The sequence below is a fragment of the Kogia breviceps genome, chromosome 14 (assembly GCF_026419965.1).
Source record: "Kogia breviceps isolate mKogBre1 chromosome 14, mKogBre1 haplotype 1, whole genome shotgun sequence".
NCBI lineage: Eukaryota > Metazoa > Chordata > Mammalia > Artiodactyla > Physeteridae > Kogia > Kogia breviceps.
Window position 1 is genome coordinate 26,299,942 of NC_081323.1, and position 12,301 is coordinate 26,312,242.

At 63.1% G+C, this 12,301-nt stretch overlaps 3 protein-coding genes across 4 annotated transcripts; 1 reads left to right on the forward strand and 2 right to left on the reverse strand.

The window, feature by feature from the left end:
* The first annotated feature begins 317 nt into the window (after positions 1-317).
* Positions 318-4,147, forward strand: CCDC78 (coiled-coil domain containing 78). Its single transcript, XM_059037926.2, has 14 exons — positions 318-430; positions 666-785; positions 873-959; positions 1,143-1,295; positions 1,374-1,430; positions 1,555-1,622; positions 1,745-1,823; positions 1,911-2,036; positions 2,258-2,445; positions 2,541-2,682; positions 2,804-2,847; positions 3,567-3,633; positions 3,709-3,809; positions 3,918-4,147. Exons 1-14 carry the CDS (start codon positions 371-373, stop codon positions 4,027-4,029), a joined length of 1,404 nt encoding a protein of 467 aa, XP_058893909.1. The 5' UTR covers positions 318-370; the 3' UTR covers positions 4,030-4,147.
* Positions 4,143-9,115, reverse strand: ANTKMT (adenine nucleotide translocase lysine methyltransferase). Of its 2 annotated transcripts, XM_067012645.1 has the most exons (6): positions 5,650-9,111; positions 5,336-5,499; positions 5,012-5,116; positions 4,774-4,914; positions 4,530-4,580; positions 4,143-4,394 (listed from the first exon to the last, which is right to left on the reverse strand). In XM_067012645.1, exons 1-6 carry the CDS (start codon positions 5,828-5,830, stop codon positions 4,173-4,175), a joined length of 864 nt encoding a protein of 287 aa, XP_066868746.1. In that variant the 5' UTR covers positions 5,831-9,111; the 3' UTR covers positions 4,143-4,172. The 2 variants fall into 2 exon arrangements, with proteins under 2 accessions (XP_066868746.1, XP_066868747.1); XM_067012646.1 differs by lacking the exon at positions 4,530-4,580 and having other exon boundaries at positions 5,650-9,115.
* Positions 9,116-9,150: 35 nt separating this feature from the next.
* On the reverse strand, positions 9,151-11,894 carry METRN (meteorin, glial cell differentiation regulator). Its single transcript, XM_067012641.1, is given in 5 exon segments — positions 9,151-9,493; positions 9,570-9,629; positions 10,545-10,945; positions 11,236-11,712; positions 11,714-11,894. Coding segments are annotated over 5 exon segments (1,335 nt in total). The 5' UTR covers positions 11,794-11,894; the 3' UTR covers positions 9,151-9,176.
* Between the last annotated feature and the right edge of the window lie 407 nt (positions 11,895-12,301).

Consider the following 12,301-nt stretch of genomic DNA (forward strand, 5'->3'; position numbering starts at 1 on the left):
CGCTGTGTGAGGACAACAGTAACAGCAGCGGCATCTCCATACCATGCGCGCTGTCCCACACCTCCCTAAGCTGGGCCCTTCTATGCACTCGTGGTTCCATCAGTGGCCCTGATAAATGCTGGGGTGCCAATCTGCGTTTCCCAGATGAGGAAAAGGAAGCCGGAAAAAATGGATCGCCATATATGGAAGAAGTTGAGAGTTTGCACCCACCTCCCCAACCACTGAACTGTCCTGCCTGCCCTCGTGGGTGGGGCCCCGGGAGTCTCCTGGGGACAACAGAGGCCTTGGCAACACAAACCATCGTGTTGCAGCAACAGGCCAGTAGTCGAGGTGGCACCAGGCTTGGGGCAGCCCAGAGTCCCTTTTGTCTATGGAGTATGTGGCAGCCCCAGGCCCCTACTCAGGGGCCCCACCTCGGGCCACCAAGAATGTGAGTCCTCCCAGGACGCTACTGCTTCTGGGCTCGGGGGTTCTCCCTGTTCCCTCAGAGACCAGGAGGGGTGTAGGTCCTCCCAGGACCTGGGCCTGATCCTGGCTGTGGGAGGGCCTGCCCCAGCTCTGCCAGGCTGAGGGTGTGGGGGTGGATGGCTGGTGGCTTCATGAGAGTGGAGAACACAGTCCAGGTCTGAGACGCACCTGGGGTATGAGTGGTGGTGCCTCCCTAGGTTCTGCCACGGGCCGAGACCTGGCTGCCAGGAGTCCCTGGAGGTACCCCAACCTGGGCCACCAACCTTGAGACAGAGGTTCCCTCAAATCTAGAGCTGAGTGAGGAGCAGCGGCTGCAGGTGTGTGTGGGGGCCCTTGGGCACTGGCAGGAGGGAGGGCATCCCCAGGGCCCCACAGGCCCCACCTCTCATCCTGGCCATCCACAGGTCTGCAAGGAGCTGGTGGACCTGCAGATCAAAACCCATCGCCTGAAGGAGCAACATGAGGCTGAAATCTTCGAGCTGACGAGTGAGGTGCGCACTGATGTGTGCCAGCCTGAGGGCATGGGGGGAGGGTGCACTTAGTGCCAGAACTGTGAGGGGTGCAGGTGTGCCCCATGTGACTGTGCACACACAGTGCCTGTGAGTCCCCACCTGTCCTGTGTGTGCTGTGTCCCTGTGGATGCCCAGATGGATGATGACCTGGTCACCCCGCAGGTCCTGTGGCTGGAGAGCCGGGTGCTGGAGCTAGAGCTGCACGGAGAGCAGGCAGCCCCAGCAGAAGCTGATCCGGGGCACCACCAGGCACTGGCACAGGAGCTTGGGCACAAGGCCTTGGGTCAAGGACACTCCAACCACCACAGACTCCAGGTCACCATGAGCGCATGGGTGGAAGCTAAACGGGTCCAGCAGGGGACCAGTGAGGCTGAGACCAGCTCTTCTGTGCAGGCACAGCCCAAGGACTTCCTGACCGCTGAGAACGAGCAGCAGAAGCTAGGGAATGGTGTGAGTGTGCAGCCATCTAGCCCGGGAATCTGTTGAAGTTTCTCCCAGCCCAGGGTGGAGGTGGAACAGTGCAGGGGACCCAGAGCTTGGGCTCTCACCCAGCCAGCCCTTGTGTACCCCGCAGCCACAGGGAGAAGTAAATCGGGCGCCAGAGCAGCACAAGGCTTGGCAACAGGCACTGGAGACGCATGTGTGAGTGACTGTCTCACCTGGGACAGGAGAGCCCAGCAGGGCACAATGAGCAAAGGAGCTGTTCTTAAGGGGCAGGAGTCACCTGCCCTAGGCCCGGCTAAGCCTCATACCCATGTCTGCAGGGCAGCCCTGGGCTGGCAGCTGCAGGGAGCCCAGGAGGAGGCCAGGACAGCTGGGCAGCAACTGTCTGCACAAGCCTTGGTGAGGCCCACCCCTACCTGCTTTGAGGTCTGGCTCAGCAAAGGTCCACCTTCCAGGACATAAATTCAGGGCCATCTCCACCCCCAGGTATTGTCTGCCTGCCGGGGCCAGCTCCACCAGACTGAAGCAGAGAACGCCCGGCTGCAGCTGCAACTCAAGAAGCTGAATGAGGAGTACGCCATCCGACTGCAGCACTGCGCCCGAGTCGTGGCTGTGAGCACTGGGCCGGTTGGCCCTGTGTTGAGTGGGAGGCCTCTGGGTCCTGGGGAGCCCGAGTCTGGCTTGGGTGTGCTAGACCACTTCAGAGAGACTCTGACCTTGTGGGAGACTTCAGGCCCACCCAGCATGCTGTCGTCAGACCAGCTCCATGGAGGAATTTGGGGGGTGGGGGAGGGAGGTGTGGACCTGCTGCAGCCCGGCCCTACCTCCTCCAGGGCTTTGCAGATGGTGCAGGCCCGAAGCCTGCATCCACAGCCCTTCGGACATTCCTGGAAACCACTCTGGAGGACATTCGGGGGGCACATCACAGCCGCGAGCAACAGCTGGCCCGGGCTGCTCGCACCTACCGCAAGCGCCTGGCAGATCTGAGCCGGAGGCACGAGGAGCTGCTGGCTGCCCACAGGTGGGCCCATCCCTGAGCTGGGCACCGGTGTGGGATGGCCCTAGGTGACCTGGTGCGGGGCTTAGTGTGCAACAGGTGCTGGTGGATCCCAACAGGGCACCCAGGACCCCCAAGGCTACCTCTGGTGCAGCCACCTCAGACGTGGAGCCGCCGCCCCTGCACATGGTCACCAAATTTGGCCACCTGAGAGAGGACCAAGCTAGGCTGGAGAAGCAGCTCCAGAAGCTCCAGGCCCAGGTGACCCCTCCCTGCTGCCCCACAACTCGCCCCAGGACCCATCCCAAGCTCAGCAAAGTCCCAACCCCAGGCCCTCTGAGCAGCCTGCCTCATTCAGCAACCGCTGTTCTTGTTCCCAAAGAAAGAACCCAGTGAAGCCTCTCAGGGGAGACCATTGGAGCAACAGTGAGTACCTGGTGTGGGTGCTGGGGAGACCTATTCATTTATCCTATGAACTAACTGCTTAGAGGGGTTCTGGTTGCTGCAGTGAACAAGGCGGCTCATCTGTATTCTCCGGTCTCAGACTGCTTATGAGACACTAGTAATCGCAGAAAAACCAACTGCCTGGAGAGAGGAAGGACTACTCTCCTGGATGGAAGGGGGCTACCCTTGAATGGGAGGGTCAGGGAGAGACCCCGAGAAAGGACACTTCAGCTGAGACTCGGAGGACCCATAGCTAAAGACCTGTGGTGACATGGACGGTAGAAGTCTTGACCCCAGGACAAGGCAGGAGCAGGCTACCAGGTGACCTTCACAGCCTTTGCTTCTACACCTTCATGTTCTCAACTGTGCAGTAGGCAGAAGCTGGGACAAGTCGCCTGCCTGGGGTTTTGGGAAACCCCCCAGCATGGGGGGACCTCCCCCCATAGCATCCTTACAGACACTGGGGTCACTGTCTCAGCTGGCCTTGTGACTTAGCTTTCTCTGAGTGGCCAGTGGCTGCCCCCATGCATAGATGGCTCCAAGCCTCACAGGGCCCATAGTGGAAAGGCAGCCCTATACTGTCCCAAACTCACTCCCAGCAGGCACCTCAAGGACCTAGGGGCCCTGACTCGAGCAGGGTCATTGGTCAACACCTGGGTCCATGCCAGCTTTCGTGCCCACCCCTCATCCTCCCCTCACAGGGGCCTGGAAGCTGCATCCTGGGCCCAGATCCGCCAGAAGCTACAGGACTTCTCCCGTGGCACCCAGGTAGTCGGCAAAGCCTGGCCAGAGGCCCCTCCTCACACCATGCCTGGGCTCATGGCTTATGTTCCCCCATTCCAGGCAGAGTTGGAAACGGAGAGAGCACAGCTACTAGTCCGAGCCACGATGGCTGAGGAACAACTTTCTGAGCTACAAGAGTACATAGACCAGCACCTGGGCAGGTGGGCTCTAGAGGTGGGCTGGGTAAGACCCAAGGATGTCAGTCCCAGGCACTAGCAGCAGGGCTTGTCCACAGCCAGGTGGTGATTATGTCTAGTTTCTCTGAGCAGATACAAGCAGGAGATCCTGACGCTGAGGAAGCTGGTGGGTATAGGACACCCCTGGAAAGCGGGGGCCACACCTCCAGCCAAGCCGCAGCACCCAAGGACCCGCAGCCGTTAGCTGGTCAACAGATAAACTTGGAGCAGAACTCTTCACAGCCAGCATGGAGCCCTCCCCACAGCACCCCCTTGGGAGATCATTCCACCCAGCTCAACACCCAACAAAAATCAGGCTGGAACCCACTGAGTCTTTATTGTGTCCAGTCAGCCAACCTGAGAATTGGGGGCTCCAGGTACGGAGGCAGAATTAGGCCCTGGGACAGCCTGCCCAGCTGGCCCACCACTGCGGACATCATAGGCCCAGACGCGGTCCAGGCCCTCACCCAGTACAGCCACAGGTTGCCAGGTGGGGAGGGGGAAGCGCCCAGACACCACTCGGGCTCCCTCAGGCAATTCTGCCTGTAGCTTGTCCTCCAGCAGTGGGAGCTATGGGGGAGAGGGGAGGTTGGGGTGGGCAGGGTGGAACACAGCTCCCCCTACCCAGCTCCTCCAGGCCCAGCACCTACAGTGGTGCTGGGGATGGCTTGGGCCTCCCATGGGGTCAGCAAACCCCAGACCTACCACGCTAGGAGCCAGGAACACAGACACATTGTAGCAGTTCCTCAGGCTCACCTGCAGGAAGAGGAAATCACCCCAGCAGGCAGGGAGGTTTGATGAGCATGGGGTAACTGCAGCTTCCAAGTCCCAGCTCCAGCCTGCCCAGGTGGCAGAGGTACCTGGCACTGTCAGCAGGGTGGCCAAGCTAGAACTGGAAGCATGGAGATCAGGGGTGGGGTCTGAGGGGGTCCAGGACTCCCTGGATTACCTTCCAGAGGTTCTCACGGCGGTAGCTGACATTGCCCGCACATCCTGCCCTCCAGGCATGCAGCCATGCCAGCCCCACCAGCCACGGGTTCAGCTCATAGCCCACAGCTGGGCGGAGACCGCACTTGTGGGCAGCCAGCACCTGTGGGCACAAAGAGCGTCAGGACCAACAGATGGGGAGGTGCGCTCACGGGAGGGGTCAGCACAGACGCTCCCCAACACACGAACACGGTCCTTACAATCCTACCGTCACCAGAGCCCAGATCCACCATCTTTCCTGGACGGCCTCGCAGAAACGACAACACGTGCTCCACCTGCCTGGCACTCGCGCCAACATAAGGCACCTGTACAAGGAAGCAGGCGGGACTATGAGGGTGGGGGGCCTGCCTCCTGGGCTTCCTTTCTTAAGAGTGGCCTGTCTGGTCCTACCTGGAGGTCCCAACCCACAGACGAATCGGCCCTGGAGTAGCTGCACCCTCCCCCTTAGCGCTACACTCCATGCCCCGCCCCCAGCCCAGGCCCGCCCGGCCCGCAGCTGGTCCCCACACCCCTTTGCCCAGCACCTGCAGCCGCAGCGGCACGCGGCGGAAGCCCGGCTGCAGCAGCAGCGCCCACACGGCGTAGGCGACCAGGCCCGAGCCCGCCGCCACCTGCAGCAGCTCCAACGCGCCTAGCCGCCGCTCGCGCAGCTCCGTCAACGCCTCGGCTGGGTCGTCCTGCTCCATGGCTGCGGGAGAGCGGCTCAGCGTCGCCCCACCTCAAGGCCCCTCCTCGGCTCAGGTCCGAGACCCTCCTGCCCCGGCCCGGACCTGGAGAGGGCCGTCCTCCCCACCGCCCCCGGCCTGCGCGGCGCCCCTCCTCCCCGCTCCGCGCGTACCAGACCCGAAGCGCCGCGCCGGAAGAGGCGGCCGCGGCGAGACACCGGAAGCGGCCGGGAGAGCCTGAGCGGCCGGTCCGCTCGCGTTCCGCTCCGTCCGGGTCCAGGGACCCTCCCGCGGGTTCCGGACCGCGGAGCCCTGGGGTCCGGGGCTACCCTCGTGGTTCTGGCTGTACAGCATCCTGCCTGTAGCCTGCGTCGCTCAGCCTTGTTGGCCCACGCCGCGGATGGTTGCTGCGAGCCTGTCCTGGGCGCTGCGGACCCCTGGGGCTGCACATCCCAGCGCGGGGAGACGCCCAACGGAAGCGGTGCCGTGGATCCAGTTGACTGGCAGCAGAGGCCCGTGCGGTGTGGCTGAAGCCCAGGGGCGGCGGTCAGCCCGGGGTGAAGGGCTCACCGGGGAGACGCCACCCCGCACACCCCGATAGCCAGCCAAGCCCAGGAGCAGTCGCGGGGAGGCCCCTCGGGCCCCTCCCACGGCTGAGGGCAGTTAGCCCGAGTGCGCAGGATGCGCAGGGTTCGGCGGGGGCGGTGGGAGTTTGAGCTTGGCTGAGGGACAGGGCGGAGGGGGTTGATAAGGAGAAATTTAGCAAAACCGAGAAGACAGATGTTGGCTCTCTCTGAGCGTCATGGGAGGGGAGCTGGATGTGAGGTGTTGGGCGCTCTGGCAGCTGGCCCAGTCAGGGGGATGGAGGAAGAGCCCCAGGAGCTGGGGAGACCACCTTCCTTCTCCAGAAAATGTCACACACTCGAAAAAAGATTGAGTTCTCGGAAGTGACCTGATGAAGCCTGGGAATGGGAGAGGCAAGTGGGGGGACAGAGCCAGGACCCCCTCTTCACCCCACCCTGAGGCCAAACGTCCTTGAGTGGCAGAGACTTGTCTGCACACAGGCCTTGGCCTGGCTCCTCATCCATCCACGGCATCGGTCAGGAGGGATTGAGGCTGCCTCAGACAATGCAGGCATGCTGGAGACCACTGCCCCCATCCCCAAGTGCAGACTGCTGCACACTTGGCCCCAGCTGCCTCCACTTGGGAAAGACAGGTGTTCCTGTGGCAGGAAACCCTGGTGCCCTGCTCCCAAGACCTGAGCACTGGAGAGGAGGAGGGCTGCTCCCCATCCCCATCTCAGAACCTCCTGTCTCCTTCCTGGCTGTCACTGGGCCCTCCCCATAAAAGGAGGATGTGCACTGGGCTTACACAGCATCCCATTCTTGTCTCTTGTTCCTTGTATTATTCCTGGTGCCTAGAGCAGCACCTGGTACCTAGAAGAAACTCAATAGAAGCTGGTCGACTGAATGAAGGAACCTACCCCGACTCCCCAGTGTGCACACCCAAAAGTCCCTCACCTTCACACCTGCACTCTGCTCCTCACCTTTGGGTACTGGGCACTCGAGTGCATACCTGTGTGAGTGCACATGCCCAGAGGTACCCCAGAGGCACCTGCTCCCATAGCCCCAGCTCTCATGCTCACCCACACCGTTTTCCCCTTGGCCACTCCCCTATGAGCAGGCATGAAGCCCCTGGCCCAAGCCTTCCAGGCTCCTCCCAGAGCACCCTGGGGCTCCTCTGGCCCTGTCAGCCACACCCACTTCTGCCCTTTCTGTTCCTTTTGCTGGTTGCAAAGCCAACACTTTCCCTGGAGGAGGGTGTGCGCATAGGAAGTGCTTCCTGGGGCAGGTGGGCAGAGGCGAGTGTCCAGCCTAGGGCCCAGCCCAGAGAAGATGCCCTACATTTTTCTGAACAGATGGTCCCAGAGATAGTCCAGTGACCACAATGGGTGTGGCCATGGGCCTCTGTCCAAACAAGGCTGTGAGGAGCTGGGTAGATAATCAGGGCAAGAGCCAAGGGTGAGGTGCTCCTCAGCACTGGAGGGAAAACCCTCCTCGGGTCGGGGTCTGCATGGGCAGTGCAAAAGCCTCCCAAGATGGAGGAGGATGACACGGGAGCACACTCACCTCCTCCTCCTCTGGTCTTTACTGAGATACTCCCTGGTGGGGAGAGGGGGAAACAGGGATACAAGGGTCTGCAGTCCAGGAGAGAGGTCCAGGTTAGAGATCCAAATGTGGGGTCATCAGCATGTTGATGGTATTTAAAGCCAGAAGGCTGGCCCAGTTCTCCAATGAGGGAATGTCAGAATGTGCGTGGAGAGGAGGAGAGGTCTGGTGCCTGAGCTCTGAACAATCCATGGGTGCCAGTTTGAGTTTGGGGATGTGAAAGGGCACAGCAAGGAGCCTCAGGAACAGCAGAAGGTGGGAGGAGCCCAGGGGAGCCTACCATCCGGGGTGACTGTGCTTCCACCACAATTCTCACCAGTCCCCACAGCAAGTGGCCCGTCCAAGTGAAAGGAGTGTGTACCCGACACGAGTGTAGCCTTAGACAGCCTGCCCCATGGAAACTCCAGGACAGCCACTGGAGTGATGCAGTGTCCACAGAGGGCGAGGCAACGTGAGGTACCTATATCGGCCGAATCTGGCAGAAGTGGCCCTGTGTATCCTTGTTCCTCTCCCAACCTCAGTTCCTGCCTGCAGGATGGCGGGGCCCCTTCTCCAGTGATGGCTGCCAGGCAGAGATGGGAAGTTGTTTCTGGGGCTCAGCCCAGGCACCCCACCAGACCTGAGCTGTGGCCCCTCTCTCCCAGGAGCTGTGGGGCTGGGTCAGCAGAGTCAGCTCCCTCTCTGGGTTCAGTAGTCCCACATGCACCCCCACCCTGGGGCCTTTCAGCCTCAGGGCCGTCAGCTTTGTCCAGACCGCGCTGGCCCTTTATGTGGCTGAGGCTGGAGAGGAAGGCGGGGGCAGCAACAATGAGGCCAGTGGCGGGAAACGGTCCTTAGAGACCCCATTGTGTGCCCCCGCCCACTAGAAATGGGCAACAAGCAGGACCCTGCAGAAGAGACCCCACAGCCGTCAGGATGCTGGGCACGTTGTAGGGGCCTGTGGACAGAGGGGCCCATTCTTCCCCAAGGGCAGAGTGGGGCCAGGATGACTCTGCTGAGCTTGTAGCAAACCATGAGGGGAAGTCGGTGGCCCGCCAGATTGCAGCCCCTTTCCTCAGGTTGGGAGTGGTGTTGCCTGCCTCCCCCTACAAGGGCCTCCACCCACCTCTGACCTTGGGTGTTATGGCCCCTTTTTCACTCCCACTCGGAGCAGTGGAATCAGCTGGCATTGGGGGCAGCAGAGCTGAAGGTGACGTGAGTGGGGAGTCCCTGCCTGCCCCCACCCATCAGCAGCCCCTCTCCAGGGCGTGGGCTGGGTGGCCTTAGATATGGCACCACTGTCCCAGAGCCTCAGTCTCTGGCTCTGTGAAGTGGGAACTGGGCAGTGCCGGGGGCTGTGGGAGAATGAAGTGAAGTGAGGCAGGCCCAGGGCTGGGCTCAGGCACGAGCACCCGATGCACGTTGGCTAATGCAAGCAGCATTCTTATTGGTTATTGCTATTACCTCGGAAGCAGTTGGTACTGTGATGCCCTCTGGAGGCCACCCCCCCACCCTCCTACCCGCCCCTCCCCAGCACCCTGCTCCCAGGCCCCTCAGTCCAGCACCACCTCACAGGGGTGGAGGTGGTCAGCATGGGCAGCCGTGTAGGCACGGCTGAATTCTTGGAAGCGGGGTGCACAGCCCAGCCAGGCCTCACCGAAGCGGCTCCAGCCCATGAAGAGGAAGGTTCCAGGGCCAGGGTGGACGCCACAGTGCAGTGGGGTGTGAATGGAGGCCTGAGCCTGGCCCCCAGGGCCCCCCACCCGGAACAGCGGCAATGTCTGGCGGAGGACACGGGCGGCGGCCACGGTGATAACAGACTCCTGCAGCTCTGTGTCGTGGGCAACCCCGTGGATGGTTCCATGGATCACTGTGGGGACACATGTTGGCCAGTGGCATTCAGGGGAAGGCAGGCCCCTGGCTCACCCCACAGCGGGGACACTCACCAAAGTCGCTGGTGCACACGGCCAAAAGGAGCTCGGCATCACTGCAGGGTCTGCAGGCAGCTGGCATGCAGGGGAGGTCATGAGTGGCGGCCCTGCCCTCTCCAGGACTACCCGAGCCCTCCCCCAGCTGGACACAGGATAGAGAGGGCAAGCTACCAGACCCCCCTCAGGGCCTGATGGCAACTGGGGTTCTCAGGGATCATGTGTACACACCCTGAAGACGCCATGTACTTGCGGTGACACTGCAGGCTCGTGCATGCATCACACACACGCACAGACATGGGCCTGGGGGCTGTGCCCAGCATGCAGGAACAAAAACCCACCAAGCTGGAGCTCAAGGGTCTGGGTGCACGAGGCACATGCTCTCGCACACCCATCTCACAGGCAGCACCAGCAGGCGGTAACCCCTTGGTCTCCCAGAGCTGCTTCCTGGGGCCCAAAGTCACCGGCCCAGCCCACGTGGCAGGAGGTTATGGCGGATTCGAGGGTCAGGAGACAGAGCAGAGACCCCCATCCCCTGTGAGGTTAGGCTTCAAGCTCCAAGAGAGCAAAAAGCTGGGCCTGGTGCCCTGCCGGGAGGCGGGGCTGCATCTCCATGGTGACCGGGCTCACAGTGGACTTCTGTTGTACCGGGCTGGGGGAGGGGAGGGAGGTCACCGCTGGGCCAGGGAGCCCTGGACGGCTTTGGCCGTAATCCCCTCCCCCAACCCTTCAGGGACCAGGGGCCCGGGTTGCCCTAACCGGCCTCCCCTTCCAGGATTCTGCCGTCTGTCAGCAATTTCCCTAACCCGCAAGGTGAGGGATTGCCCCTCCCCCGCCACCTGTCCTGGCGCTGCTACTCACTAGCTGTGTGCCTTTGACAGGCTGCCTCGGTTTCTCCCTCTGTGCAGTGGGGAGGACAGGCAGGTTCCCACCCAGCGAGGCCAGGGAGCGACTCCACGACTCCGGCCAGTCCCCACCCAGACCTGCACTCACCATCCGCACTGAGGCCGTGGGCCTGCGGAGGCAGCTCTGGACGCCCGTCCTCCCGCAGTTCGAAACGGAAGGAGGCCACGCGACGGCTGATGTCGGGATGCGGGGTGGCCTGCAGGAAGAGGGCCCGGCGCTCGCGGGGACCCCAGCGCACGCATCGGCCCCCGGCCGGGCCTGGGCCCTCGGCCAGCAGCAGCTCCAGCACGCCGCCCGCCCGCTCCGCGAAGACTTGGGCGCCTGCGAAGGGCCGCGCCGGCCGCAGGCAGGCGATGCCGGGCCGCGCGCCGGGGTCGGAGCCGCCCAGGGTGAGGCGCAGCGCCCCGGCCGGGTACAGCCACTCGATCCCGCCCTCCGCACAGGCCAGGGCGAGCTGTCCCACGCTGCCGGGCTCCTGGGTCAGGCCGCTGCGGACCGGACGGGCGGTGCTGAGGCGGGCGGCCGGCGTCCATACCCGGCCACCCCGCTTCCCCTGCACCCTCTCCCCGCAGCCATCAACAGCTGCGTCCACTTTGTGGAGAAGGAAACTGAGTCCCAGCGTTCTGGGACTCGGCGGGGGGCGGGGAGGGCAAGGATTCGGTGCCGGATGGGAGCGCCCCCCTCCCAAAGGGCTGGCGATACATCTTCCAGCCCCCTCCTAAGGGGCGCGCAGAGTCCCAGGGGGTTGGCCCGCGCGGGGGTCCAGTGGGGCTCGTACCTGCCCCTCCAGCTGCAGCGGTCCTCCGAGTAGCCGGCGCGGGCTGCCGTGGCCAAGAGGCCGAAGCAAAGGGCGCAGAGCAGCGCCGGGGGCGGCATGGCGCGCGGGGACGCGCGGGGGCGCGGCGGGAGCAGCCGGGGCGTTGGCCCCGGCCCCGCGCAGCCCCCACCGCCCGCGCCTGCCGGCCGCCCACCCGGCTGGGAGCCTGGAAGCTGCCGGGAGGCAGTGGGCGGGCCGAGCGGCCAATTGCGCCGCGGTGCCCGAACTTTCCACCAATTGCAACGGCGCTCTCGGGGGTGGGCGGACCAGCCCGTGGCCCAGGAGGCGCTGGGGAGGGGGCTCAACGGCCGGACGTGTTCCGTGTCACCTCCTCGAGGTACCCCCCCACTTACCCCCGACACCCCCGCCTCCAGCCTCGCCTTGCTTGCTGTCCTGGTCGAGCCACTGTCCTCCAAGCCCTTGGCCGGGGTGGAGGTAGTGCCCACTGGAACCTCTGGGGGAGGGGAGTTCATCTGGGTGGCTCTCTCCAAGACTGGTACCTAGGCTTCCATCCCCCATCTCTCCCTAACCTGGCCCTGGTGACTTCCCACAGGCCACGCGGTAACCCAGCGATGAGGGTCCAGGCACTAGGGCTGCAGGCACCGTGGAAAAGCAGGAGCAAGGACAGCCCTGAGCCCCAGAATCAGGCCCCTAGTAGGTCGGGACAAGCTGAAACGGGGTCCACTCTCATAGAGGAAACTCCGCCCCCAATGCCAATGTGTAGGCCAGGGAGGGGGTGGGGAGTAGGTTGTCACGTGGGGTCTGGAGAAAATGCCAGACAACAGGGAGGAGCAGACAGCCTTGGCCAAGGCCCTGAGGTGTGGACCCAGTGGATGGGACCCAAGAGCCTGGTGAAACCGTGGCGTCAGATTACGGAGGCCTTAGGCACAAACCCAGGACTCCAACCTCACACTGGAAACCTTGGGATCACTGAAAGCTTTAGCTGACATAGACTCTCTGATGCTTGTGGGTGTGAAGTTTTTTTGGGTTTTTTGGTTTTGGCTGTATTGGGTCTTTGTTGCCGTGG

Excerpts from the sequence above, each read along its gene's own strand:
- CCDC78 (XM_059037926.2), top strand. The coding sequence starts at position 371 with ATGGAGTATGTGGCAGCCCCAGGCCCCTACTCAGGGGCCCCACCTCGG. Across the intron at positions 2,037-2,257 it reads ACTGCGCCCGAGTCGTGGCT|GGCTTTGCAGATGGTGCAGG; the intron begins GTGAGCACTGGG and ends TACCTCCTCCAG. Across the intron at positions 2,446-2,540 it reads GAGCTGCTGGCTGCCCACAG|GGCACCCAGGACCCCCAAGG; the intron begins GTGGGCCCATCC and ends GGATCCCAACAG.
- ANTKMT (XM_067012645.1), bottom strand. The coding sequence starts at position 5,830 with ATGCTGTACAGCCAGAACCACGAGGGTAGCCCCGGACCCCAGGGCTCC. Across the intron at positions 5,117-5,335 it reads GCGTGCCGCTGCGGCTGCAG|GTGCCTTATGTTGGCGCGAG; the intron begins GTGCTGGGCAAA and ends TTCCTTGTACAG. Across the intron at positions 4,915-5,011 it reads GCTCTGGTGACGGTAGGATT|GTGCTGGCTGCCCACAAGTG; the intron begins GTAAGGACCGTG and ends TTGTGCCCACAG.